Here is a 26,763-nt window from a genome sequence, read left to right on the forward strand (position 1 = left end):
TTAAAGAAGTAAAGTTTAAAGAAAGGCTGTAACAATATAAAGGTAAATGTAAAAAAAGCAGGCATAACAGTATAAAACACTCCCTACACTTTATTATTAAGGCACTTACCCCTAAATGGGACGAGAAACTGAATTACAGAAATAGATACATGAAGGCTGTAGACTTATAAATTATTACACATGATTAGCTTATTAACAGCTCTGACTGTTGTAGCGGTCGAGCTGGGAGTGGCCGTGGTACGAAAACAAAATGAGAAAGTGAAGGAAGATGGAACAATTCAAATTTAAAATTTAAATACATGTAAAATTAAAAAAATGATAAGATACAAGCGGAGAGAGGCGATACAAAGAGGTGAGATGACGGTGTAAGGAGGTCACACCGTCACAAACAACCTAGTAGAGAGTAGAATAAATATTTTTGCTTATCGTACAAAGGGGGTGCATCTTCAAATCCCTACACGGCTTACAATCATCTTGAGTAAATCGTGGTTCATCGTGAGTTTACAGAAACTCTTTTCCTCAGACAAGCTTGGTCTAACGGTCTATGGTTTAAACTTCCTCACCGGAGACGTTGATGGTCAAATATGAATATGAAGATGGTTAGAGTAGCTGTTGCAATTCAGAAAGTTAAATATTTCGAAGAATATTTATATAAACGGTTTCGAACTGGAAATTAAACAAAATATTGCTACATGAACTATAATGAAACGTTAATTTGGTGTAAATTAACAACAAGTACTGGCGTTAATCATATTCACTAACGATGGTTATTTGAAATTTTGTCCATATCGCGACGTACCACTAACCTACATAGATATTAATCAATAAATTGCAAAGGCATATCCTAACATTAAGTACTATAATTTTATTAAAGGTATTAATTTCATTTGCAATATAATTTAAATATCTTCTTTTTCAAGGAGCGCCTAGTGGAAGAGTTCAGGGAAGTATGTACAATAATGTGAGTATTATTGCTTTCCGGGACAGGGTGCTGGTGAAACTATAAGTAAGGGACTTGACAATTTTATGTTTCAGGGTGGCGATTATGGGCGTAGTGGTAAGTAGCCCTCAGGTCTTATTTAAAAAAAAAATTTTTCACATTTTTAGGGAAACTAACAGCTTTTCCACAGATAAAAGTCTTTGCGAAGGTGTACCCAAAACTTTTTATTTCTTCCGTGTTTTCTTATATGTACCTACAAATTAGATTGGCAATGCAAGTGAAAGAGCGTTAGTATACACGTATGTTAGAGCGAGATGGGTAGACGAGACCACTTCATGATACGCTATGAGCCTGCATGAACCTAGGGTCAACTGACAACGAAACAAATTTCGTTTATTTTTGAAAAATAATTGGTTTTAAAATGTGAAATAGTATTAAGCGAACGTTTATTAGTCACGGTAACGTGTTCAGTACCCGGATGTAACTCATCTAAAAAGGAAAACTCGCAGAATTGTACATTTCACATGAAAGTACTATTTAAATTTTTACCTGTCCAAAAGCACTACCACAAAAGTTTTTTACATAAATATATCCGTAAAATTATACCATTCAAGTGCATTAATAACCCAAATGTATACGAATTCAATTAAAAAATATATCAAATACGTGAATTTCTGAAATTCTTAACCCCACTTTCATAGAGATTGATGCAATCGATAATATGTTATCGAGATGTCATTAACTGAAAAAAAGAAATGCAAAGGCGATGCTTGCATACAGCCGAAATCATCTTCATACTTAATATTATTGAATCAGAAATTTCTGGTTTTGGTACTTTATATTTAATTAATATTGCATTAGTGCATTATTTTTTGTCTACATTAAAACGAAAATTTCTTTTAATAGCGTAGTTGAGGCACTCATTTTTTATGTTAATTATTGTTGTTGATTCAGATTTCCTCAAAACATTGAAGTACGACAGAAATGGCTTATAATGCCATGAGAGAAGACTGGGTTCCCAAAAAAGTTTAAAAAAATATGCAGCAAACACTTTCAGGAAAAATTCTTTTCCTTTAGAGGCAAGCACAGATCACTTGTGTGTCCATCTGTCCGTCTGTCACAGCCAATTTACTCCAAACTTACTGGTCTGATTATTTTGAAATTTGGTACACATAATGTGTTTGTGTGACCAAAACGTGTAACTGATCATGGGTTTTATCACCGTTTTGTAGAGCCATAGCGTTATCTTGGGTGAAAGTCCCCATTGTTTACCTACCATCCTATGACAGTGCCAGAAGGTGATAGTAGCTTTCTTAATTTTGTATTGAATCATTAATTAATTAGTTAATTAACATCTCGGCGTTTTGCGATAAGACATTTTGGTGAATACGACGAAGTGAAATGCCGGTGTAATATGTTAATCGATATTAAAGTTAAATCAGTGGATGGCGCAACACTACTTATCTTGCACATATGCACATTATACGCACACAGATGTATTTTTCTTTTGGTCTCGTCTCCAATACTTCAGGGCCAATCTATGGATATACTAAATCTATGGTCGTAACGTATAATGGAAAATTGACACTGGCGATGGTCGCCATATTTTCTATATTATTCTTATAAAACTGACACTGGTCCAAATTTAGTGGCCGCCATTAAGAAAATAATAATAATAATTTATATTAATTTAATAATACACCAGTACCAGTTTAGATATAGTATGAAAAATGAAATATTTTTTTTAATATTAAAAACAGCCACATGGTTTCCAATTATCGATTAGGTAGGACCACATCAATCGTTGAGTAGCGTCAGTTTAAGGTTAATAAGGTTAGCAATTCACGGAGCGGTTTCCATCCGCGCCCGCCGGTGCTGCCAGACACCGGTTTTATTTCAATACTCACGACCCTGCAAGTTTGTGCGGGCACGTAGCTGCCGCGGCTGCGGGCACGAAACCGTTGCGATTGCGGAACGGACCGCGAAGTTAGTGGGAGTTAATTGCAAGTCGCGCGGTTAATAGAGAACTCACCCTGCGTGCGCCTGCTCCACATTGCGCCTGAACCGACGGCCAAAGTGTGCGGGCGACGACGGCCACCAAGCGCACAGGTCATCGTGTCCTGCGCGGTTCTACTAGTACACTGCCGCGGCAACCGCGAACAACCGTCACCACTACAGGCGTAAAACGCTCCGTGAAATGTGGTACTAATTTTACATACTTAACTGTTACTTTCTACAGATGCCGCGGTCCCGCGGCAGACGCGGTGAAAACCGCTCCGTGAGTTCTTAGTGTAACGAAAAATGAGTTTCAGCACCATCTAACGTGTAATAGTTAGCTATTATATACTAGTAGCATTTTTATTAAAACGCCACCTGATGGTGAATGGCTGAACCAGGATGAAAAAAATACTGAAATATTTTAATATAACTCATACTCAAGTGACTGTAAATTTAATTTTGTTACATTTTAAAATTGTGTTACGTCGTTTTCACATTTTAGGCCCTACCCAATCAAAATCTTTAAGTTATAGTAGTAGATAATAGAGCGTAAAGTTTGAATTGCACACAAGCTAAAAAATGGCGACATCGGTACCCGATCTTACATAGCGTCATTACATATCTACCCTTTTTTCCAATATCTATGGTATAAACCATTGGGTCACGGAAGTTGTCAAATCAGACATCAGAAATTCTCTTTTCAAAATGTCTGCATTTTTTCCTTATTTCTTTCCATCCTCTAAGATTTTTTCGGTCATGATTTCCAAGATTGTGCCATGTGCTATATGACAATGTCTTCTGTAGGGATTTAAAAAAAATAGATAATTATGAACTTGAAAACTCAAATTCGATCTCACTGTTGAAACAATACAGCATTTATGCGAATATGTAATAAAAAATTTCATCAGAACAGGTTTATTAATACAGTCTAGAGGGACGTGTGTCGAATATTGTGTCCCATGAATAAATGATAATGTTGAAAAAGTTTCTAAATCTATAAACAATAAAAGTATCTACATTAAACTAGGCTTTGAATCACTTTGTAGCTATAATACGTATACAGGAAATCAATTATAATATCAACATAAACGACTTGTGTTTTAATAATACAACTAAAATTTTATTTTACCTAAACCAATGTTTAAATTAATACATATATCTTTTCAGGGCTTAACGTCGTAACCAACAATATGGAACTTGCCGACAGTTTCTCCGAGGTAAAACCACAAATAAATTTCGAGGGATACGAGGAACAGCAGCCATATTTGTTTCACGGTGAGAAATCTAAAACTGCCCGTCTTTATGAACTCTCTCACCAAGGCTAGATCACTAAACAATTTCTGGAAATGAAAACATACTTGCGATAAATAAATTGTTGGATTTAACAAAATGGTCTACATTACCTAGTAATTTATGATATACGGTCGGCAAAAGAGAAAACTATTTGCGCAAGAAAATTGACGGTCTCTAAATCAGAATTTCGTATATGATACCTATTTATGTAAATAGGTGTGGACGTGTTTGTAAGCAAAAGCGATATGTTGTCCCAGGTTATCAAAACAGGGTCGTTCAAATTCATGGTTCCGGTTTTGATGATACCACGTGACGGGACGAACATTACAGGCATATAGGACTTGTCAACTTATGCCTCAGGGTGACAGACGCGCAGTGGCATTCTCCCTTAGATCTTTGCAATTTAAAGCTCTGAGTTGCACTGCAACTGCTATAGACAGGCGTGTCGCTTACTCGGGCGACCTATCATTCAGTATCATAAAAAAATTGTTAAAAACGTAATGTTAAAAGTACCTACAGTAATCTCGTCGTGTCGTGGAGGTCTGATTTCTGCATTGTAAAACCCTTTGAGAACTTTCATTTTCCGGCCCAATTCAGATTTTGCCGCAGCGTCTGCTTTCTCTAGAACCAAAGTTTGGTTAATTACTGTACCTTTTAGGTGAATTCAAATCAAAAGAGAAGATTCCAATTAAATATACTACATCAACTCAAACATAAATGAAAAATGAAATAAATAGGAAATGAAACTCTTTTTCCGAATTTAAATCGCGTATATTTGTTTTTTCAAACAATCCTACGTTTCGGGCCCTTTACACGTCTCTTGGTCACGGTTGACTGAGGTGGTACAGTCTTCACCTTGTGCAGATCCTGACCGGGCACGGCTGCTTCGGTCACTACCTGCACAGGGTGGCGAGGAGGGAGGCGTCCCCGTCGTGCCACGAGTGCGGCGCCGTGGACGACACCGCGCAGCACACCCTCGAGGTGTGTTGCCGGTGGATCGAGCAGCGCTGCACTCTGGTGGCGACAATAGGGAGGGACCTCTCGCTGCCCAGCGTGGTCGCGGCCATGCTGCGGGATGAGAGGTCCTGGGACGCGGTGGCCTCCTTTTGCGTGGAAGTGATGACGCAAAAGGAGGCGGCGGAGCGGGAGCGCGAGGACGCGCCTGACGCACCCCCGCTCCGGCGCAGACGGGCGGGGAGGAGGCGGCGGCAATTTGCCGCTCAACTCCTTCCCCACTGAGGCCAGCGGACAGGGACTAGGGCCCCCTGTTCGCATTGCATGGCCTCAATCGTCTGGGGAGAGGGGCGGAGAAAACCGATCCTCTCCTCCATAGGCGCGGGAGCCCCGGCTTAGTGGCCGGGGCGGCCGGGCGGCGTCGTGGTGAAATAGAGATGATCCCACGGCGCCGACACAAACCCGGCGAGAGGCAAACCGATGGGGTTTAGTGGGTACACCCCTGGGTCCATGCTAGACCCAGGAGCAGCGCCCTTTTCAGGGCGCCGGGACTCCCACATAACCTCCGAGCCGCCCGGGCTCGGGGGTATCCATAAAGGATTCCCCACCGTTAAAAAAAAAAAAAAAAAAAAAAAGGTGGTACAGTCTTCAACCAGTTATGTCTAATATTGATGCAAACCACCCTATTTTTGCACTATAGTTACAATAGTTATTAATTAAATACCTTATTTTTAATTTTACAAAGAAAACATTCCAATTTACGCTACATTAAGTTTTACAAATTATTTTATTGAATGAATTTTTGTTAAGTTCAATTTATTATTAATCAATAATAGAAATTAGAATAAACTAAAACATATTAATTAGTACTGCAGTCTTATATCTGTTTGGGATTTTTCATTAGAGGAAATATTGGATCCCTAACTGGTGGTATGGAGAAACCATCTTCCCTGTTGAAATTAGGATGTTTTTTAATTTCAATGGCCTCTCGCAGCATCCTGGGTGAATAACTGATTTCTTTTGCAAGGACCTGGGGTTTGTCAAACTTCATTGAATGTGTAGATTTATCCATGACATGCTCGCATACTGCAGACTTATTCACGCGACGGTGTTTGACATCAGCTATATGTCCTTTGACGCGGGTACAAATACTTCGCTTTGTTTGTCCAATATAAGAGAGACCGCACCACAGTCAAGCTTGTAAACTCCTGCGTTCTGTAAGGGGATGTTACATTTCACGGGTCTCAGGAACTGAGAAATCTTCCTCAGGGGCTTGAAGTAGGTCTTGATAGATGCACGCCTGAGGACTCTTCCGATCTTGTCTGTAACATCTCTCACGTAAGGTAAGATGGCAGGTCCTCGCTCGACTGTTGGTGGTTTCACACGGCGCCTGCGGCATTAGCGTGGAATCTTCAACTTATTCGCTTACTTACTTACTTTATATGCTCAAGTTCCCCTGCCAGATGATTACGATGATTAGGAAATGATGATGATTAGGAATAATACAATCTCAGTACACAGTACTAAAAAAAACCGACCTCAAACGTACGTGGCATTACGTCTATTTGCTAAGTTTTATTGCAACATCCTTAAATTCGCCACTATACAGGACTTGACACTGGAGATAATAAAAAATCGTTTCTTACTACTCAAAGAATATTGAGAGAAAAACGCCTTGAATTGGAGAAATAGCAAAATCAACCATTAAAATACTTGCTCCTTAAGAAAATTTAGGTGCTATTCATTGACTTACAAATAAATGGACGACGGGTCTAATACAAAAACCACGAAAAAAATGTCCCAAGTCAAACTATTCGAAATTTAAATTGTAATGTCATCGCAGTATCGCGCTGTCAGTCGAACAAATGAAGACTAAAGCGGAGTTTGGCGCTCTGTATACGATTTTAGCGCCTTACAAGTGCGGACACTTTTTAGCGCGGACCCGACGTCCATATAATTGTAAGTCAATGGTGCTATTTATAAAAATGAATCTTCATGCGTGAACAGCCACCCTTAGAGGTGGATGATTTCCTTCAAAATAAAATTGGACCACTATGGAAGTACCCCCTTTCCAACAAAAAAAGAATCAAAAAAAATCGGTTCACAAATACCGGAGTTATCGCGTAACATACATACAAAAAAAAAACATACATAAACATAAATAAAAAAAACATACATAAATAAAACAACATAAAAATTAAAAAAAGAGAATTCTAATTTAACAAGACTAAAAAATAACCTTTTTAAAAAGTAATATTTATTATTTCGATTATACAACGTTCTCCAGGGCATAGTAGGGATGTAAGTGCCTCGAAATAAATATCGGCAATTATTTTTCTTGGGGAGGTGAGGACGGCTCACCTCGTGTGCGAAAATACTTCAATTACTAGTTGCATAGTAAAGAGTTGCGGAGGCCCTGAATGAAGTCACCCTAGTAATAATAATAATATTTTTCCCCGGGGTGCACGCATACAACACATACAAACTGCAAGAATACATCGTAACGAGTGAACAAGTCGTGCGCCTGATGGTAATTTACACGCCTGCCCATAACTGTTGCAGTGCCACTCAGAGCTTTAAATCGCAAAGATTTTAAGAGGGGATTTAAAGCTTTCTGAAGAGGGAATTTAAATCTTTGCGATTTAAAGCTCTGATTGGCGCTGTCACTGCGCCCGTCAGCAGTAAATGGACATGTTTTTTGACCACCACCTAGCCCTAGAGTAAAGATAGAGTCAGTAATGGAACTACCTCGCCCAAAAGAATCCTATTCAGTTACTCGAAAACATAATCGTAGGCAGGGAATTCTATTCTTGGGCTGTGCGCGTAATAAAAGATGACGAAAAATGCTTAGTACGCCTGAAGGGAAGGGAATATAGACGAAATATGGATATTATCCCGCCGTATGACTAGGGGGGCGGGCGTACCCATCGAAAAAATCAAGAAAAGCCCATCATACGTATAAAATCGCTTTCGCTTTATATGCGACAAACAGTGGCTACACAATTCACTTAAAAGTATTTAATACTTTCGTCCGCCCACGCGAAGCATTATACATTATGATTTATTTATTATTATTTTAGAGCATGAGCAGTGAAAAAGATGTTTGTTTTCATTATAGGAATATAGTGCAACGTTACAGCTTGAATAAATGTCACCCAATTTAAACAGGATGTAAAAGAGAACACCAAACATATTTGATTTGGTGAAAGTTACCGGTGGAAAAACGGTCCATCTTTTTTTATTGCTGAAATTGGTTACGACGTACGTTTAAATATTCTTAAAAGTATTTATTTTTAATAAAATCAAAACTTTCAAAGGTTCTCACAGACGGTGCTACGGCAATCCAGCTGAATCTTTGCTTTGCTGGATTTATCTTAGTGTTCCATTTTCGTATTAAGAATTATAACAAAAAAGTGGAGTAATTTCCCAAAAAAAAAAAAATTATATCACGGGTAGTAAAACACCCTGATATTCAATCAACTTAATATAAAATTAAATCAATTAATAAGATCTTCACTTACCTTTTAAAATATCCATCAACATTTCCTTGTTTTTAGATATAGTTGGTTGATATACTTCGATTAAGGAATGATAAAAATTTGTTCTAATACCTATAACATGATCAATTAGCTTATTAATAACACAAGTACAGTATTTTTCACACTCGTGTGAGTTTTGCAGACATGCGGATGTTATTTTTTACTATCTCAGTAATTTTATACACATACACGAGGAAATGCGAGACAAGAACAATTTTATTGCGCATGAAAACATGCTAAATTTGTAGGTACGTCGTGAAGTGAGGTGGAATGTTAATAATCAATCAACACGCATATATAGTAATGAATTATACTTAATTCATATGTGAAATAAAATTTGCATAACGTATAAGTGTGCAATAGAAGACTGACAAGACGTGAGCAATATTAATTACGCTACATAATTATGTGTGTGTTGACTCCTGGTACCACTAATATGACCCATCGGGTGGGATCTAACAGTACAAGTATTTCCCCGTTAAGGCTGAATGGTATCGTGGTCGCGTAGGCTTTGAAGCGTGTGAGGTAGACGCGGCGAACTCATTGCACGATATATAAACAGTTGCCTTTTAGAAATAAAATATACTCTCTTACTGTAAAATAGGCTGTCCCCTGATGTATTTACTATGAAACACGCTAATAACTAATAACAATCGAATGAAATTCATCTAAGAATTTTCTGTCATTTGGATTAACCGAGTGTTATAATTTCAACGAAGCAAATTATGAGAACATTCAGCGACATCTAAGTGAAATCGACAGGCAGGAAAAATTTAATCAATGTCGTAATGTTGATGATACATGACTTCAGCTTTCTATGTTGAGTTACGCACTACTTTAAATGCACATATCTCTAGTAAAAAATGAATGAATCTCGATCAGATCCGCCCTGGTATATTAAAAACCATAAAGTTACTGGCGGAAAAAAAAATTGAGAAAAAGTTACGCCGAGTATAACAATCCACGAGACCGGTTAAGGCTCAACTCACACTGGCGCAGTCAAAGCGTCGCGACGCGTCATGTTTTTCGCCTATAGCATATTCATCTCTGTGATCCAGGCATACTAATGCGAGCGTAGTCGCATCGCTAGGCGTTGTAGTTGAAAAACAGGACGCGACGCTATGCTTCGACTCTGTGCGAGTGTGAGTTGTGTGTGAGTGCGAGTATAAAATTATGAGAAACGGTTGCCACAATTTGAATAAATTGTGCCTTACTCAGTACAAAAGTCACATTGAGGCGAATATCCAAAGACAACCTAAAGCTTTTTGGCGATATGTTACTGAAAAACGTGGTGGTGGTACTTCCGTCCCATCTGTGATGCACCTAGGTAGCGCGTCGGCGTAATCTGAGCCGTCCATTTCACAATTGTTTGCGAATCACTTCGTAACGACTTACACGGATGTACAGCCTGATGCGACGGTGACAGAGTCTCTTTCTGATCTACAATAGTCAGAGTTATCATTTGGTAACTTGTCGCAAGTGTATATCTGTGAGAAAGTAGTTGAGAAAGGTTTAAAATTCCTAGATGGTTCTAAGGGCGCCGGCCCTGACGGAATGCCACCACTATTTTTCAAACTATGTGCGCCAATTTTGAGTCTCCCTTTAATGCTTATTTACAATAAATCTCTTTAGTATGGTATGTTCCCTCAAGAGTAACAAAAGGCTAGAATAGTTTCTATTCACAAAAAAGGAGATATTAGTGACGTTAAACACTATCGACCCATTTCTATCCTGTCTTGCCTCATTAAGCTTTTTGAACAGTTGATTCGTCCTATTCTGACAAACTTTGTGAATCCCTATACTTCTGCATACCAGTATGGCTTCAGGAGTGGTCGTTCAACTTTTACGAACTTAGTTGAGTTTGTGACTGATGTCATGACCGAGGTTGATGGAGGTTTCAAAATTGATGTCGTGTATACGGATTTTAGTAGTGCCATCGACAAAGTCAGTCACAAACTATTGATACTGAAATTGAAACGCTTAGGTATACATACATGGCAGTGCTATAACGATTTGGCTCTTATTTAGCTGATAGATCTAATTTAACTGCCTCTGTGGTCGAAAGGTTACCATGCCGGACTGCCACGCAGAGGTCCCAGGTTCGATTCCCCGGCCGGGAGAAATAGTTGTATGGCCTACAATTATTTATCTCGTGAGTTTGGGTGTAATTTGTGGTTGTCTATGTGTGTGTCCATGGCACCCGCGACACAGGGTTTCCCTAGTGCGGGGCTATGTTGAGTGTGTGCGTTATTTATTATTTATTATTATTTATTATAGACTACAAATTGTGAATATTCAGGGACATGTATCATATTACTATTGTACCAAGTCAGGGGTTCCTCAGGGATCGATCTTAGGACCGATTCTTTTCACAATATTTATTAATGATATAACTCAAGAAATACAGCATTCGAAATTCTCTTTATATGCCGATGATTTAAGACTTTACAAAACGGTACACCCTCTAGAAGACGCTAACGAAAAAGTAGCTGTTGCAAAAAAATGTAACAGAATTAAACGCTGCGCTGGTGTGACGCCAATTGCATGGTGTTTAATATAACTAAATGTCAACACATTAATTTACTAGGAAAATACTTCCTTTTTCTACGAATTATTATTTTGATTGTACTATGTTACACAACAAGTCACAAGAAGTGACACAAATACGAGATCTTGGAGTTATCATTGACAGCAAATTGTAATTTGATATACACATTGATAGTATTACCTGTAAAGTAGCAAGGATGTTAGGTTTTATAAAAAGGAACTCAAGAGATTTTAGGTTGCCACAGACTATGCAACTCTTGTGTGACTGTTTGGTTCGTAGAAGCCATATATGAATATGAATATGCTAGTACTGTTTGGGTTCCGGTATATACTGTTCACTCTCAGAGGCATGAAGGAATCCAGAGAGCATCCACCAGATATCTGGCCTTCACATTACATCACAGAATTTCGTATAGATGTCCTTATAACCAGCGATTGGCTTTGGGGATTGGGGAGCTTTGTAGTCGAGTGCCAGATTTGGATATTTTCAATAATTCCTTGCCTTTGTTCAGACATCCTGTATTGCAATCGTTATCAGGTAATTTAAATGCAATATAATATAATATAATATAAAATAAGATGTTTTAGTATTTATTGTGTAAGTCTCTATTGATGGTATATAATCATATTATAGCTCCTAAATAATAATTACGTTTAATTTGTAGTCTTATGTATCCAATTCTAATTATTTCAAATCCAAATTATTTATTAATCTAATTTGACAAATAATTTATGAATATTGTGTACTTTTTAATGGGATATCTATTACAAATTAAAATGGTTATTTAAGTACTTTAGAAATGTGTAATATGTATTCTGTTGATGTACCTTATTAAATAAATAAAAATAAAAAACTTATTTTTTCGTAGATGAACGTGGTAAAAAATGAAAATTTTGCGGGTTTCTGATTTTCTACATTTTTTATTTTTTTAGAAATACTAAGTATGTGCAGGGACGAATAAGTCGTGTGCCTGGTGACAAGCGAAACGCCTGTCCCTAACAGTTGCAGCGCCACTTAGAACTTTGTATCTGAAGGGCACTGCATCTGACACCCTAACACATAAATTGATAACTCCCGTGTGCCTGTAATTTCGCCAGTACCCCCTTCGAACAGAAACACAGTAGTGTTCACATTCCTGCCTGGCGGCAGAAATAAGTAAGGTGGCAGTACTTCCTAGGACGAATTGTGTTATAAGGAGCTCCACTGCTACTAAAAACGAATTTATCGAGCGAATTTTAGTCAATCGTGTTTCGGACCTCATAGTATTAATTATCAATTAAAAAAAAAAACAAGTTAAATTCGTTATCTTTGTTCGAAAAACCGATTTTCCGTGTGGTTGAAATTGTCAAATTGTCTATTTTGGGTCTCTCTTCACCATTCAACTGCTACTAGACCGTGAAAATAACTACTTGTGAGTATATTAAATGGAAACCGGGCCCTGGAGTGTGTACTACAATGACAATACACAACATCTACTTGATACTTTAGACAACGGCAGTGTGTAGGTACTTTTAACGTGTGTAACGACTTACGAATGAAATTATTTACAACTTTAGAAAGGTTTGTTCTTAATGCCATATTTCTCACTATCTTTTTCCCCTAATTAGCACTTAATTGAATCTTTTGTTCGGATTTTTAACAAACATCCAAAAATTAATAATTTGATCGTTATGCCCGAAAATGACGTTCAATGAACATATTACGACAAAAAAAAAACACATTCTGTCAAAAAGATAAAACATAAAGATGTCAAAATATTGGTAACTATGATTGATCTCTTTGGTGATTGTATGGGATCTCATTTTGGTACGGATATTATGAGCATCAACAGTGCATTTGTACCCTAGGATGGAAAAAAATAAATAGTTAAGGTTTGTAACAAGTATTTATTTTTATGTATTTCTGAACTGGGTTAAAAAAAATACAAGGGTGCATAACATGATTATTAATAATTAAGTACCTAGTCATACGCAAATCGCAAATACGTGACGTGCATTTATACTTGTGTGTAAACAAATTGATATTTATACCCTGTAACATAAAGAAGGGTTGTTCATCTCAAGGTAAACTATGTAAAGTATCACTTTTAGTAGCAATAGGGCTCCTTGTGTGTGTGTGTGTGTGTGTGTGTGTGTGTGTGTGCAGTGGCATTGCGCCTCAGATCTTTGCAATTTAAAGCTCTGAGTGGCATCGCAACTGTTATGGATAGACGGGTAGCTTAACATAAGGCGCACGACTTGTTCGTCCCGTCATTTAATATTATTAAAAAAAAACTTTTTCAATTTTCAGTTCAAAAAGTTAACAAAATACACGTGAAATTTAAATCTAAAGATCAGCACTAAGCTTTGTCAATAGGTACTATAATTAAATTTACAAGAGATTTAGTCAAATATTCCTCACTTAATAAAAAATCCCGCCCTGTATCGTGCTCGGCTCAGGAGGTCCCTATTATACTGGCAGCATTCGCCGAATGGCAATGGACACCTGCTGAACCAATCACGACCCAGAGTGGTGATCGCTGCTCTTGTCTCTGAGTCGGCGACTCCTTAAATAAGTCCCGAGCTTCCAAATCCCAGGGCAGGGCAAGATCCAACTTTGAGTCGCTGAGCCAGCGCAGTAAGTCTCGAAATAGTTTCGTGACCTGACTGTAATAAAAAATGCAGCGACAATGAGGTGACCCATTTGGAAAGGAGATGTCAATGTAACGAAAAAAATTCGTTTTGTTTAAACAACACCTCCGCTTTGGTATAAATCTAACGCATCCTAAATAAGTACTTACTCATATAAAAACAAAAATATTATTCCTCATAGTCAATATCGTTTTTTTTTTTAAATGTTAAATGTTATTTCTGGAAAATGACATTTCGGACTACTGATAGGTAGCCCGTTAAATGGCTATATATTCTTTTCCTAGTTTAATTTTTCTTTTCTTTCCTCTTTTCGTCCTTTTCCTTCGCTGCTGTTTCTGATTTTGCCTTAGCTGTTTCTGCCTCTGCTTTTGCCTTAGCTGCTTCTGCATCTGCTTTTGCCTTAGCTGCTTCTGCATCTGCTTTTGCCTTAGCTGCTTCTGCGTTTGCTTTTGCCTTAGTTTCGGCTTCTAGTCTCTTTTTCTCCTCAGCTCTTTTAATTTCTTCTTGTTTTTCACGGATTTGCCTACGTTCCTCTTCTTCTTGAGCTTGAATACGTGTTTCACAAAACTCAATGGCTTTATTCACTAAACCGCCAACCGACTTTTCCAAAGCTTGTCCCCCGGGCCCATTGAAAAAAGTGATAGTTGCTGGAGGTACTATTTCTACTTTTGCGTACTCCCACATATTTGCACCTAAAGGTTTAATTGTTTTTGTTATAGCTAGAACAAAAATGAATAAAAAAAACATTGTTGACTAAAACTTTATACTAGATTAATAAAATCGTGTCGTGTTGTGTTATGTATCAAGCGTTCTTACACAAAAAATAGTCGGCATCGAAATTATCTGTACAGTCATACTAATCAAAATTAAATCTGTGTGTATTAAAACACATCATACACACATCCATAATGGTTAAATTTGCTTTTTACGTTCAGAGTGTTCAAAAAATGATATCTGCATTTGATAAATATTAAACTATGTCAATGATTTCAAAGTACTTTAGATATGGTTATCACTAGTATCAGGTTTCTTACCACGGTATGACTTCTTTTTATTTTCCCGATATTTCGGAACGGCTGCACGCTCCATGGTCAAGGGTTGACTGGACGGCGGCAGATGACAGCTTTATGAGCAGACATATCTCTCTACCCTCTTGCGCTGTCGACGACTACCTTCATCGCGATTTGTTGTGGCGTTACCATTGTCACTCACTTTTTTCACACAAACCACACTCACTGTATCCACACGCGAAACTGAACTCGAGGTGTTTTTGTTTTTATTACTGCACGCACTAAGGACCGGATTCCATGCACTGGACAGTTTAAAACCATCATCACGGTTAAATGTTTTGTACTTCGTGATCTCGATGGCTTCTCGTACCAACCGTGGTATGTAGTGACGTTCTGTCGAGAGTACCTGGGGGCTATGCAACTCGATCCAGTGGTTAGTGTCAGTCTGTGTGAGATGTTGTGCTATAGCCGACTTCTGTGCATCATTGTTTTTTACTGCTCGGATGTGTTCCTTCATACGATCGACAATTGTTCGTTTAGTCTGACCGATATACGAGCTCCCACAACTACAGTTCATTTTATAGACACCCGGTGTTTGTAAAGGAAGGTGGTCTTTTGGTGAACGTAACATTTTTCCTATTTTCATATTTTATCAAAGTGAAACTTCAAGAAAATAACATCCCAATGGAGATTGCTCAATTACTTGAACATTGCTTAAACACGAGCTACTTCCTGTATAATGGCCAATACTACCTTCAGATTGATGGTGTAGCGATGGGCAGTCCCGTTGCTCCCGTTGTTGCCAACATTTGGATGGAACACTATGAACACGCCGCCATTCTGTCAGCACCATCAACAATAAAATTATGGAAGAAGTATGTTGATGACGTATTTTGCATAATGGAAGGAAAGGAGCAACATATACAAAATTATTTAGCACGTCTTAATAACACCCATAACAAAATGAAGTTCACTTGTGAAATTGAGAAAAATCGCGCGCTTGCATTTTTGGATGTATTTGTCAAAGTCCGACAAGACGGTTCACTCGGTCATTCTGTGTACAGAAAACCAACTCACACGGACAAATATTTACATGCCACTTCACTTCATCACCCAAAACACCTACATTCGGTCGTCAGGTCATTAACCAATAGAGCTTATGATCTTTGTGATTCACACCACCTACCACAGGAACAGGAGCACATTAAGACGGTTTTGCGACAGAATGGATACAAAATAAAAACATTTAAACCAATACACAAAAGGAAGAAGCAAATTGACGTACAGAGACTATGCTGCCCTACGTACACGGGGTGACAGATAAAATAGCCAGGTCGCTAAGGAAGTTTACCATAAAAACTGTTTTCACCCTCTTAACCAAAATAGGAAAAATGTTACGTTCACCAAAAGACCACCTTCCTTTACAAACACCGGATGTCTATAAAGTGAACTGCAGTTGTGGGAGCTCGTATATCGGTCAGACTAAACGAACAATTGTCGATCGTATGAAGGAACATATCCGAGCAATAAAAAACAATGATGCACAGAAGTCGGCTATAGCACAACATCTCACACAGACTGACACTAACCACTGGATCGAGTGCATAGCCCCCAGGTACTCTCGACAGAACGTCACTACATACCACGGTTGGTACGAGAAGCCATCGAGATCACGAAGTACAAAACATTTAACCGTGATGATGGTTTTAAACTGTCCAGTGCATGGAATCCGGTCCTTAGTGCGTGCAGTAATAAAAACAAAAACACCTCGAGTTCAGTTTCGCGTGTGGATACAGTGAGTGTGGTTTGTGTGAAAAAAGTGAGTGACAATGGTAACGCCACAACAAATCGCGATGAAGGTAGTCGTCGACAGCGCAAGAGGGTAGAGAGATATGTCTGCTCATAAAGCTGTCATCTGCCGCCGTCCAGTCAACCCGTGACCATGGAGCGTGCAACCGTTCCGAAATATCGGGAAAATAAAAAGAAGTCATACCGTGGTAAGAAACCTGATACCTACTAGTGATAATCATTTAGTGAATAACCACGAAAGTCTTAAAATCTATATACTTTAGATATTCTCAGTTTCAATTACTAAGGTACTTTGGAGGTGTAGAAATGTTCGGTTATTTTAGACTCTGTTAATAATATTATATGTATTTTTATCAATTCCAGGAGGGAGAACAATAGTAGGTAATAATATTTATAATAATAATGTTGTTACAGAATAGTTCAATTAAATGAAGTCTCTGATTCCTGTGCTATTCCTATAGCACAGGAATCAGAGTGTTTTTTGAGGATATTGGCTCCTGCCAATATCCTCAAAAAACACTTGACAACGCTTTGTATATTGTTATGAACAAACTAACTATATTATAATTATAAAATACATTGAAATAAACTGTGTGTGTGTGTGTGTGTGCATGCGTGCATATGTGTATATTTAGTGACAATGTTCTGTAATGTGTAATTGTGAGTATGTGAATAAAATGAATACACAAATTGCGAGTTGACATAGTAAAAGTAAATTTATTTAGAATATATATTGATCAGGGTTAAGAATAATAAAATACTCGTTGTAAATTATGTTATATTTTAAGAACACATGTCGTTGTCGTCTTTTGATTGATCTTTCATTTTATTTCTGACAAGTTCCAATTGTTTAATGAGATACTGTTCTTCCTTTGGCAGTAGAGTGTTCCTAATATCTCTTAACTTGTTTATAAGAACATTTGTGAACGTGTCAAGAACTTCTTCTACTTTTAAAACCATAGGGTTTTCTACGATGGGTTTGGCTTTTGTACTACTAACTGCACCTTTGGTAGCGGTCCAAAGTTTAGCGAAGACAGGCTTGGCAGTCTTCAATGAAACTGTAACAAACAAAAACAAAGACTTTATACGTACTTCTATGGCATTTCTTTTATTATAATCTTCAACGCCTTAATTTCGAAACACAAACATTATTTCAACGTATATTGTAGTTTTATAACTAGGGCTTCTGTTTTGCTGGGTACAGTTTCAATGAGGTGCAAACAAAGTAATAAAAAAGTAGAACGAACAACATTCAAATTTGTTAGATGTAACAATTACATACCTAGTGTTAAGTCCAATGCCATTCTCGCTACCCTCGCCATAGTGATTAGCTATGATTTTGTAAAGGATTTTAATAATTGTTTTTGCCTTCTTATATGTGCTATATTTTTTACTACAATTTCGATTTTATTATATCATTTGAATTGTATGAATTTATAGACTATATCTTTATAATTTGTAGAGTTTAATAGCATAAATTTGAAGTCAACTGTCAGTTAAAAGTCAGGTTAATCATTTTACTTGTTTTCTTTTAATTTGGCATATTACGTGCCTATAAACACCACGATGCACTATGGACAATGATAGAACAACGGCATATCAAAAATCGTTTTTCCTTAAGTCGTTATTGACGCACTTTAATTTTTTTTTAAATTGTATCAGAGTAGTACTTTAATATAATGTAGTAATTTTGCGTGAATTGCATTTGGAATACATATTTTTTAATGTGAGAAATTGCAATTCGTAAGTATGTCTATTTCAGGTCTGTTCGCTTCAATACTTTAAATTTCATTTCTTTCAAAAACTTGTGCGAATATATATAAAGTGTTATGCATTTCTAAAAAGCCCATAGTATAAAGATTTTAAAGCAATTATAATATTGTGGATTGTTTGATTATTTTTCTATAAAAAAAAATACAAAAAGTGAGGGGGAAAAAAGATACGTATTTGAAATTCACCGAGACTTTTGACAGTTACCGATGTCTCCCGGTGCTTTACATTTGGTGTTGTTTTATAGCTTAGATATTCATAAATAACATTTATAAAAATCAGCTGCGGATACGTGCGGCTTTAGAAGTTATCGCGAAAACTATATATAATTCAAGAAACGGAAAACCGCTATCCATTGTGGTTTCTTATGTTGTACTATTGAATTGATTAGTTTGCGGTATATTTCAATAAATTATAGGTATTTATTGATAACAGGGCGTTTTGTCTACATTTTGCACTTATTTTGTGGTACTACTTTAATCAACAAAATGCACACTACCCTCATTTATGAAATTATATAAGAAGAGTGAATTAATTTAATAAAGCTATTACAAATTGATAATAAAACTAAACAGACGTTTGATTGTTACGTATCATCACTGAATTTCAAAATGTCAAATTCTTTCAAGTGTTCCAAGCGTGAATTGAAGGAGGAAAAAAACTTGAAACCCTATCAACAGTTTTAAAAGAAAACTATCATGTTTCTGAAGACAACATGTGTTTTATTATCAGTGATGTTCAAAGGAATCTCATTCCTTCCTTTAATAAACGATGGGCAGAAGCGTCCAGGAAAAAGGCTTCGTTTCTAAAAAAGAACGAAAATTGGTTGGATTCTGAATATTTGGTAACCTTACCGAGCATTGAAGGAGTAACACCTGACATCACGCCATCTACTTCTTCTGGGAAACGCGGAAGACCCTGTGTCTCTTATGGAGACTCATCAGAATCAACCAAAAAACGAAAAAATACCGCGCTATTTAGTGAAAATGGCTTTGAACACATTTGCAATGCCTATGTTCGGGGCTTACGTTCAATAGGAGAAGAAATAGAAGCAAAACTCGTGGAAAAACTAAGGCTTGCTGACCGTGATGATACAAAGTCTCTGTATTTGAATCTAAGAGCAAAATGCTAATGGATCAAGAAGCATTGAGTGTTTTCATTGACTTAGATTTAACGAAAGCACAATATATATACTTAAGGAATTTAACAAACGAACGAGACTGTGTTCTATTCCCACCATTTTATAAAATACAAGAAATCAAACAGACATGTTATCCACCATCTACAGCAATAGAAATTACAAATACACATGCAAAAGTACTAAACCTTCAAGATTTATTGGACCACACTAGCTAGGATTTTGGCCATAGATTCGGTGTATAAGAATGGATTGTGTCATTTAGTTTTATACAGTAAATGAGGATGTGATGGTTCATCTGGTCAAAGTCAAACAAACATTTCCAGAGGAGTCTGAACTTGTTTCTGATGCAAATTTGTTTATTACGTCGTTAGTGCCTATTAAATTAGTCAATGAGCTTACTGGCGACATTGTCTGGCAAAATCCAGTGCCTTCGTCAGTCCGTTTTTGTCGGCCCATATCGATAGAATTTTGTAAAGAAACTCCTGAAAAAACTAAAGCTGTTGCTGATGAAATAAAGAACCAAATAATTTCCTTGCGGCCATCATTAATTAATAAAGAAGGTGAAGGAGTGAATGTGAAGCACGAACTCTTTCTGACTATGATAGATGGCAAAGTAGCTCAAGTATTAACAGATACACCATCTGGATCCACGTGTACAATCTGTGTAGCTACTCCACGGAAAATGAATGATCTGACTAAAGTCACTAGTAGGCCAGAAAATGAAAATGCATATCAATACGGACTTTCCACATTGCATGCCTGGATTCGTTGTATGGAAATGGTATTACATATCTCATATAATCTTTCTTTTCGGACATGGTCAGCCACATGTGAAGAAAAGAAAAGACAAAAGCAAGAAAAGAAAACCCTAGTACAAAAACTTTTTCGGGAGGAGCTAGGATTGATCATCGACAAACCACGACAAGGAAGTGGTAATACCAATGACGGTAATACTGCTAGACGATTTTTTCACAACGCAAATTGTTCTTCTGAAATCACCGGAGTGGCTGTGAATTTGATCAAAAGGTTGTATATTATTTTACAAGCTCTTTCATCAGGCGTAATGATAAATGCAGAAAAATTTGGCAAATATGCCATGGAAACTGCCAGGATTTATGTAAGTAATTATGAATGGTACTACATGCCATCTTCAGTACACAAAATTTTGATTCATGGTGAAAGTCTCATTAAGCATTTTGGTGTAATTCCTATTGGTCAACTTTCCGAAGATGCACAAGAATCCCGTAATAAGGATTATAAAAAATTTCGCCTACATCATGCCAGGAAGTGCTCTCGATCAGCTACAAATGAGGATGTATTTCATACTTCTCTACACATCAGATCCGTACATTTCCAGTCTTAGAAAAACATATAGCAAAAGGGTGAAGGCACTTGATAAAGATACCCTGGATCTTTTAAAAGTGAATGAACTCATTTTGGATCCTGAAGTTCAACAAGTATAATAAAACATAATATACACGTTGACATACATACATTTCTAACATTATTTTACTTTTAAATTAGTATTTTGTAACTTTTTTTACTATACGTGTTTGTAATCTTATAACTTTTAATTTCTTAATTAAATAGATAAGAGCTTAAACATGATTGTTTTTTAAAAAAAACTAATGTAATAATACATTTTTATTAATAATATAAGTAGAGTTGTCCTTAAGGAAATCGAATAAAAGCTATTTCTGAAATATATTTTTTCATTTTTTTTCAAAAATAAACATACTCTTACAAAAGTATAGCATCTGAACTTTAACTAAAGTAGTATTTAATACTCTATGCATGTGCAAAAATTCAATAGTCTATCTTAACAAATAAGAAAGTTATTGATTTTTGACCTGATGGCCCAGTTACAAAAATAAATTTTTCGACTGAAGTTTTGAATTGCCGCTACGTGTTTTTTTATTATTACTTTCTAATATTAAAAAAAAAACACTGATTTATTGTATTACTGGGTTTGTTTATGTATGGTTATTGTTTTATAAATGAATTAGTGATCTGTAACGTATAAGGTTTGAGTTTCATAGAAAATTATATAATATTTTCTTGTAACCTTCTCCATTAACACATGCAAAGTTACACGTAACATGCACACAAAAGTTTCTAGAAAAGTGTATGTCATAAGATGGCGCCACCAAGGTTTTTTAATTAACATTTCAGACTATTAACCCGTCTTCTAATTGATGACGAATGGAATTTTATTCAACATTTCTCCATTTGTAGCAATTTTGTGCTGTGGCAAATGTGTGGTAAACTTGATGAAATTTACTAAAAGCCCTACAATAACTGAATTTCTCTAAAAATGTTGGTTACGTTAGTTATGATAAGGAGGACAGAAGTGCTATGGACAGGCGTATCGCTTACCACCAGGAGCACGACTTGTTCGTATGTCAAGTATGTCAAGTGACGGGATTTGGTATTAAAATTATCTTTAGTAGCAGTAGAGCTCCTTGTGAAAGAGTTCGTCCAGGGAAGTGCTACCACTTTACCTATTTCTGCCGCCAAGCAGTAATGTGGGCATTCCTGCGTTCTGGTTTTGAATGGTGGTGCTGGTGAAATTATAGGCACATGTGATTTATCAATTTATGTCAGTGACCCTCAGATCTTTGCGATTTATAGCTCTGAGTGTCATTGCAACTGTTAAGGACGGGCATGACGCTTGGTATTACTTGATATCATGAAAAAAAGGATTTCATTAGACCATCTCATTCACGCCCGTCGTCTGAAACGTTGTATTCCTCCTTACGTAGTATTCCTCAACACCATATTTCAATGTATTGTATGGCTGCGGTTCCTATTCAAGTTATTTTGCAATTCAATCTAATACAGGAATGTAAAGAACACCAGAACATGAATCAATCTGAACTTTAATATTCTTTGGATGTCCTGATCCTTCCATACTTTTCCTAGTTGGGTCATTGTCTGCTATTACTCTCATGAACAATTGTTTTCGGTAGTCAGCATCGACCAAAGGTACATGATTTGGTAACCATTGTCCAATATCCAGCGAGAATTTTTATCGGATGAAGAACTTGTCCATGTCAATAGTTGGTTTTTTAACTGTGTTAAAGATTTTCCGTTTTTTCGCTAGTTCCTTTTTACTGTATGCAATGACGTTGGCATCGTCCGCGTAATTAGGCTTTAAATTTTAAATTTAATAGAGAGTTCAAAGAAGTATAACCTTAGGTAAACTAGGAATACTGTAACACAGGGTATCCTAGTACAGGTTCCGCTCCCTCACAATGGCCAAACACGTTGTCATTTAATCTCTGTGTGTACCTAATATATGTACCATTATGACTGGAAATAAATTATAATTATTATTATTTACTTTAGTCTTCTCAGCTTCTTAGCTGGTTTGAACCACATTTACGAACCTAAGTCAAGTATTATTATAATGGGAATTTTTTAGTGCACCTTAAAATGAGTGTTGATTAAAAGCAGTGTGGGCCGCATTGGCAACATACTACCTGTCTATTGTTTGCTAAGGTGGCGACGTACAATTAACGTCGTCCGGATTATGCCGGCGTTTTGAATTTTGATTATTATTATTATTTCTTTACTTTTCTCAGTTTTTTTTTGTAGCTGATTTGAACCACACTTGCGGACTGAAATCAAGCAAATGCAGCATGTCTTTGTGGACGGTGGTGGTGATGCGTAACAAAAACTTACTTCGTCCTCTTTCATCTGCAAGAACCTTCTAACAATGCGACAAGTATTAAGGATGGCTGCCTTCTGTTACAAGTGGTATATGTTTGGTGGGAGATTCAGGGAATGCAATGACTTGTGTAGCTGTTTGGGAATGACGCCTGTGGTAGAAACAACTATTTGTACTATTACTACATTCCTTAAATGCCATATTGTGGTTATTTCCTCTTTTAGTTCTGTGTATTTAGAGAGTTTTTCTGATATTGTAGACTGTAAGTTGTGGGTAGTTGGTACGGAAATGTCTATTAAAAATTCGGTCTTGTCAATCTTGTTTACTAGTGTGTGGTCTATTGTAGTGGATGGTTCGGTCAGTCAGAATGGCTCGATCAATATAATAGGGGTTAAAGTATGAAATTGCCGATTTGTACTGAAAATCTAAATTGTTTATTTTTTAAATTTTTAACAAATTTATTTAATCAAAATAGTTGCCATTATTATCTATACATTGCTGCCATCTAATGGGAAGGTTATTAATGCCTTTGCGATAGAACTCCGACGATCTAGACTGCACAAACTGTGTGAAAGCATTTTGTACTGCCTCCTGGGAAGAAAACTTCTTGTCACGTAGATAATTGTCCAAATCACGAAAAAAATGGTAGTCCGTTGGAGCAAGGTCTGGTGAATACGGAGGATGACGAATGGTTTCTAACTGCAGTTCCTGAAGGGTCAAAATGGTTTCTCGTGCTGTGTGAGGTCTCGCGTTGTCGTGGAGCAATAATGGTGAAGATCGATTCATGAGTCGGGGCTGTTTTACTGCTAGTTTTGTCAACATGGTTCGGAGTTCGGCACAATAGACATCTGCCGTTATCGCTTGACCAGATCGGAGAAAACTATAGTGAATAACACCATGCTGAGACCACCAAACAGTTACCATTACCTTTTTATTGGTAAGTTTTGCTTTAGGACACTGTTGTGGCATTTGACCTGGGGTCAGCCATTGCATTTTTCTTTTCCGGTTATCATAAAGAATCCACTTTTCATCACATGTTACAATTCGATCCAATATTCCTTCATTTCTGTACCGGTTCAACAAGGCAACACAAGTTTCAACACGCGTTTCTTTCTGCAGATCAGTCAAATCATGAGGCACCCATTTTTAGTATTTTTTTATTTTATTGATTTGACGCAAGTGAGTCCAATATTGTGGGTAAGGTAACGTTAAACCATGCCGCTAATTCCTGGGTAGTTTGACTAGGATCGGCTTCCACTATCTCTCTTAATTCATCGTTATTCACCTGTGTGGGCGGTCTTCCTCGTGGCTCGTTCTTTAAGTCGAAATTTCCATCACGAAAGCGTTTAAACCAAAATCGCACGGTGCGTTCATTAGTAGACCCCTCTCCAAACGCAGCATTGATATTGCGGGCTGTTTCTGCCGCGTTAGTTCCGCGTCGGAACTCGTATTCAAAAATCACTGGAATTTTCGCAGTATCCATCTTTCTTGTCTAAATTGAATAACAAAAACAATTGAAAGTCGATATTCAAATGTTTCAAATTTAAAAAAAAAAATCACAGAAACCATTTGAAAAAAGTTTCATTCGAAAACCTCAAACCATGAAGATTCTATGAAAATTCAAAGAACCTATTGCAATAAAACGGCAATTTCATACTTTAACCCCTAATATAATTTGGTTGTATCATTTTCAAAGACGGTTCCAGGTGTGTATTGATAATAAGGCTTAATGGTTTCCAAAAACTTGTGCCGTTCGGCTATCTTTTGATGGATGATATTAGCTACTTGATCGTGTCTATGTTTATAGTCTGTCTGGGCTATTGCTTTACATGCACCTGTGATATGCTGGATGGTTTCAGGGGAGCTATTGCATTTTCTACAATTATCTGAGGTCAGCGTCTTTGTAATATATTTGTGTATGCATGTGTGCGGGCTTCGCCCCCTCTTAACATTAACCGATTGTTAATAAACCAGTGTGCAACAAACTGGCTTTGTTAGTGGTCGCGTACCCTCCCGCTATACATATATAACAATATTTTTGGTAATTTCTGATTTCAACCACTCGATCCTGTATTGCGAACATGAATTAATCTATTATTATTATTATTATTATTAATTACCTTACTTACTTTAAATTACTTAATAGGTTTCAACTTCTAAACCCGCATGAGATTAGCCTGGTGAACTAAAGTATTAACATACAAACCAGAAGTGAATATTTTAGAAAAGAGAATATTTGGGATGTCACCAAGCCTACAGAAAGAACAAAAATTATTTATTAATAATAATTCATTTATTTGTGAAAACACAGGTTAGATATGTAAGTTGACATGTACAAAATGAGTAGGTATAGTTTCACTGTGTCCGGCCAAACATTTGGCATACAAACATATTGAAAGTATATTTGGTATATGAATATTATAATACAAACATAATTACCGGTATTGACAATATAAAAATGAAAAGAAAAAAAAAAGAAAATATATTTAAAGTATTACATATGTTTATAATATCGTTAGTATTCAAGAATGCCAGATTAATTATTAATGTCCAAAATAGTGAATATAATATAAACAAATTAATTCATTCCAACAATTAAATTACAAAAGTCAAGCGGTTTTGTCAGGTGAAAAAGATTAAGTTATAGTGTCATTTAAGAATTCGTTGATGTCATAGTAACATTTATCTGTTAATAAATTCCTCAACACATTTTGGAACTTATGCGTTTCAAGTGATTTTATACGATCAGGAATTTTATTGTATATGACCGGTGCGAGTTGAACAACACTCTTTCTAAGAAGAGCTGTTTTGCAGATCTTTGTGCTTAATAAATGTGGTCTAGGACGTAAATGACGATTTTGTACCGTCGGTCTAACTGAGAAGAAATTTGAGTTCATTTTGACAAATCTAGAGATTTCAAGAATATACAGGCAAGGAAAAGTCAACAGTCTCAGAGACTTAAAAAAAGGACGACAGCTTTCCGTATATTTTAATCCACAAATTGCTCGGACACATCGTTTTTGAGCTCTAAATATTGTGTTCTTGTAGTTAGAGTTGCCCCAAAATATGATTCCATATCGTAAAGTCGACCCTACGAAACCATGATACCCCTTAAGATTCGTTTGCCGATCCACTGTTTTTGATAATTTAAACACGGCGTAAGAGAACTGGTAGAGTTTGGCACAAACGTTTTGAGAATGAGATTGAAATGACATGTTTTCGTCGATACTTATTCCAAGGAATTTAGTGGTGTCAACTTTCTCTAGGCAAATGTTGTCATATTTGATATGTATATCTGGGATACTCAATCTTTGCTTAAAATGCATTATTTTTGTTTTATTTCAATTTATCTTTAAATTATTATTAACCATCCAGGCTACAAGATTTTAAGAGTAGTGTTTATTTCATTCTCATAGTGCTTGTAATTATTATCCAAGCATTCAAAAATTACTGTGCTATCG

The 26,763-nt window shown here is 36.6% G+C and overlaps 1 protein-coding gene across 2 annotated transcripts; it reads right to left on the reverse strand.

The window, feature by feature from the left end:
• Positions 1–4,077: 4,077 nt before the first annotated feature.
• Positions 4,078–18,040, reverse strand: LOC113233086 (ATP synthase subunit g, mitochondrial-like). Of its 2 annotated transcripts, none has more exons than XM_026468068.1 (4): positions 18,004–18,040; positions 8,707–8,796; positions 4,749–4,852; positions 4,078–4,278 (listed from the first exon to the last, which is right to left on the reverse strand). In XM_026468068.1, the coding sequence occupies exons 1-4, from the start codon at positions 18,023–18,025 to the stop codon at positions 4,102–4,104; spliced, it is 393 nt and encodes a 130-aa protein (XP_026323853.1). In that variant the 5' UTR covers positions 18,026–18,040; the 3' UTR covers positions 4,078–4,101. The 2 variants fall into 2 exon arrangements, with proteins under 2 accessions (XP_026323853.1, XP_026323852.1); XM_026468067.1 differs by lacking the exon at positions 18,004–18,040 and adding an exon at positions 12,805–13,470.
• Positions 18,041–26,763: the final 8,723 nt, after the last annotated feature.

The sequence above is a fragment of the Hyposmocoma kahamanoa genome, unplaced genomic scaffold (genome assembly GCF_003589595.1).
Source record: "Hyposmocoma kahamanoa isolate Upper Pololo Valley unplaced genomic scaffold, ASM358959v1 78, whole genome shotgun sequence".
Lineage (NCBI taxonomy): Eukaryota > Metazoa > Arthropoda > Insecta > Lepidoptera > Cosmopterigidae > Hyposmocoma > Hyposmocoma kahamanoa.

What these genes read in the sequence shown, in the direction of transcription:
- LOC113233086 (XM_026468067.1), bottom strand. Translation starts at nt 12,850, where the DNA reads ATGGCATTAAGAACAAACCTTTCTAAAGTTGTAAATAATTTCATTC. An exon ending in GTTGATGGATATTTTAAAAG is followed by an intron (nt 4,853 to 8,706) that starts GTAAGTGAAGAT and finishes CTTTGGTTCTAG; the next exon opens with AGAAAGCAGACGCTGCGGCA. An exon ending in CACGACACGACGAGATTACT is followed by an intron (nt 4,279 to 4,748) that starts GTAGGTACTTTT and finishes TTTCATTTCCAG; the next exon opens with AAATTGTTTAGTGATCTAGC.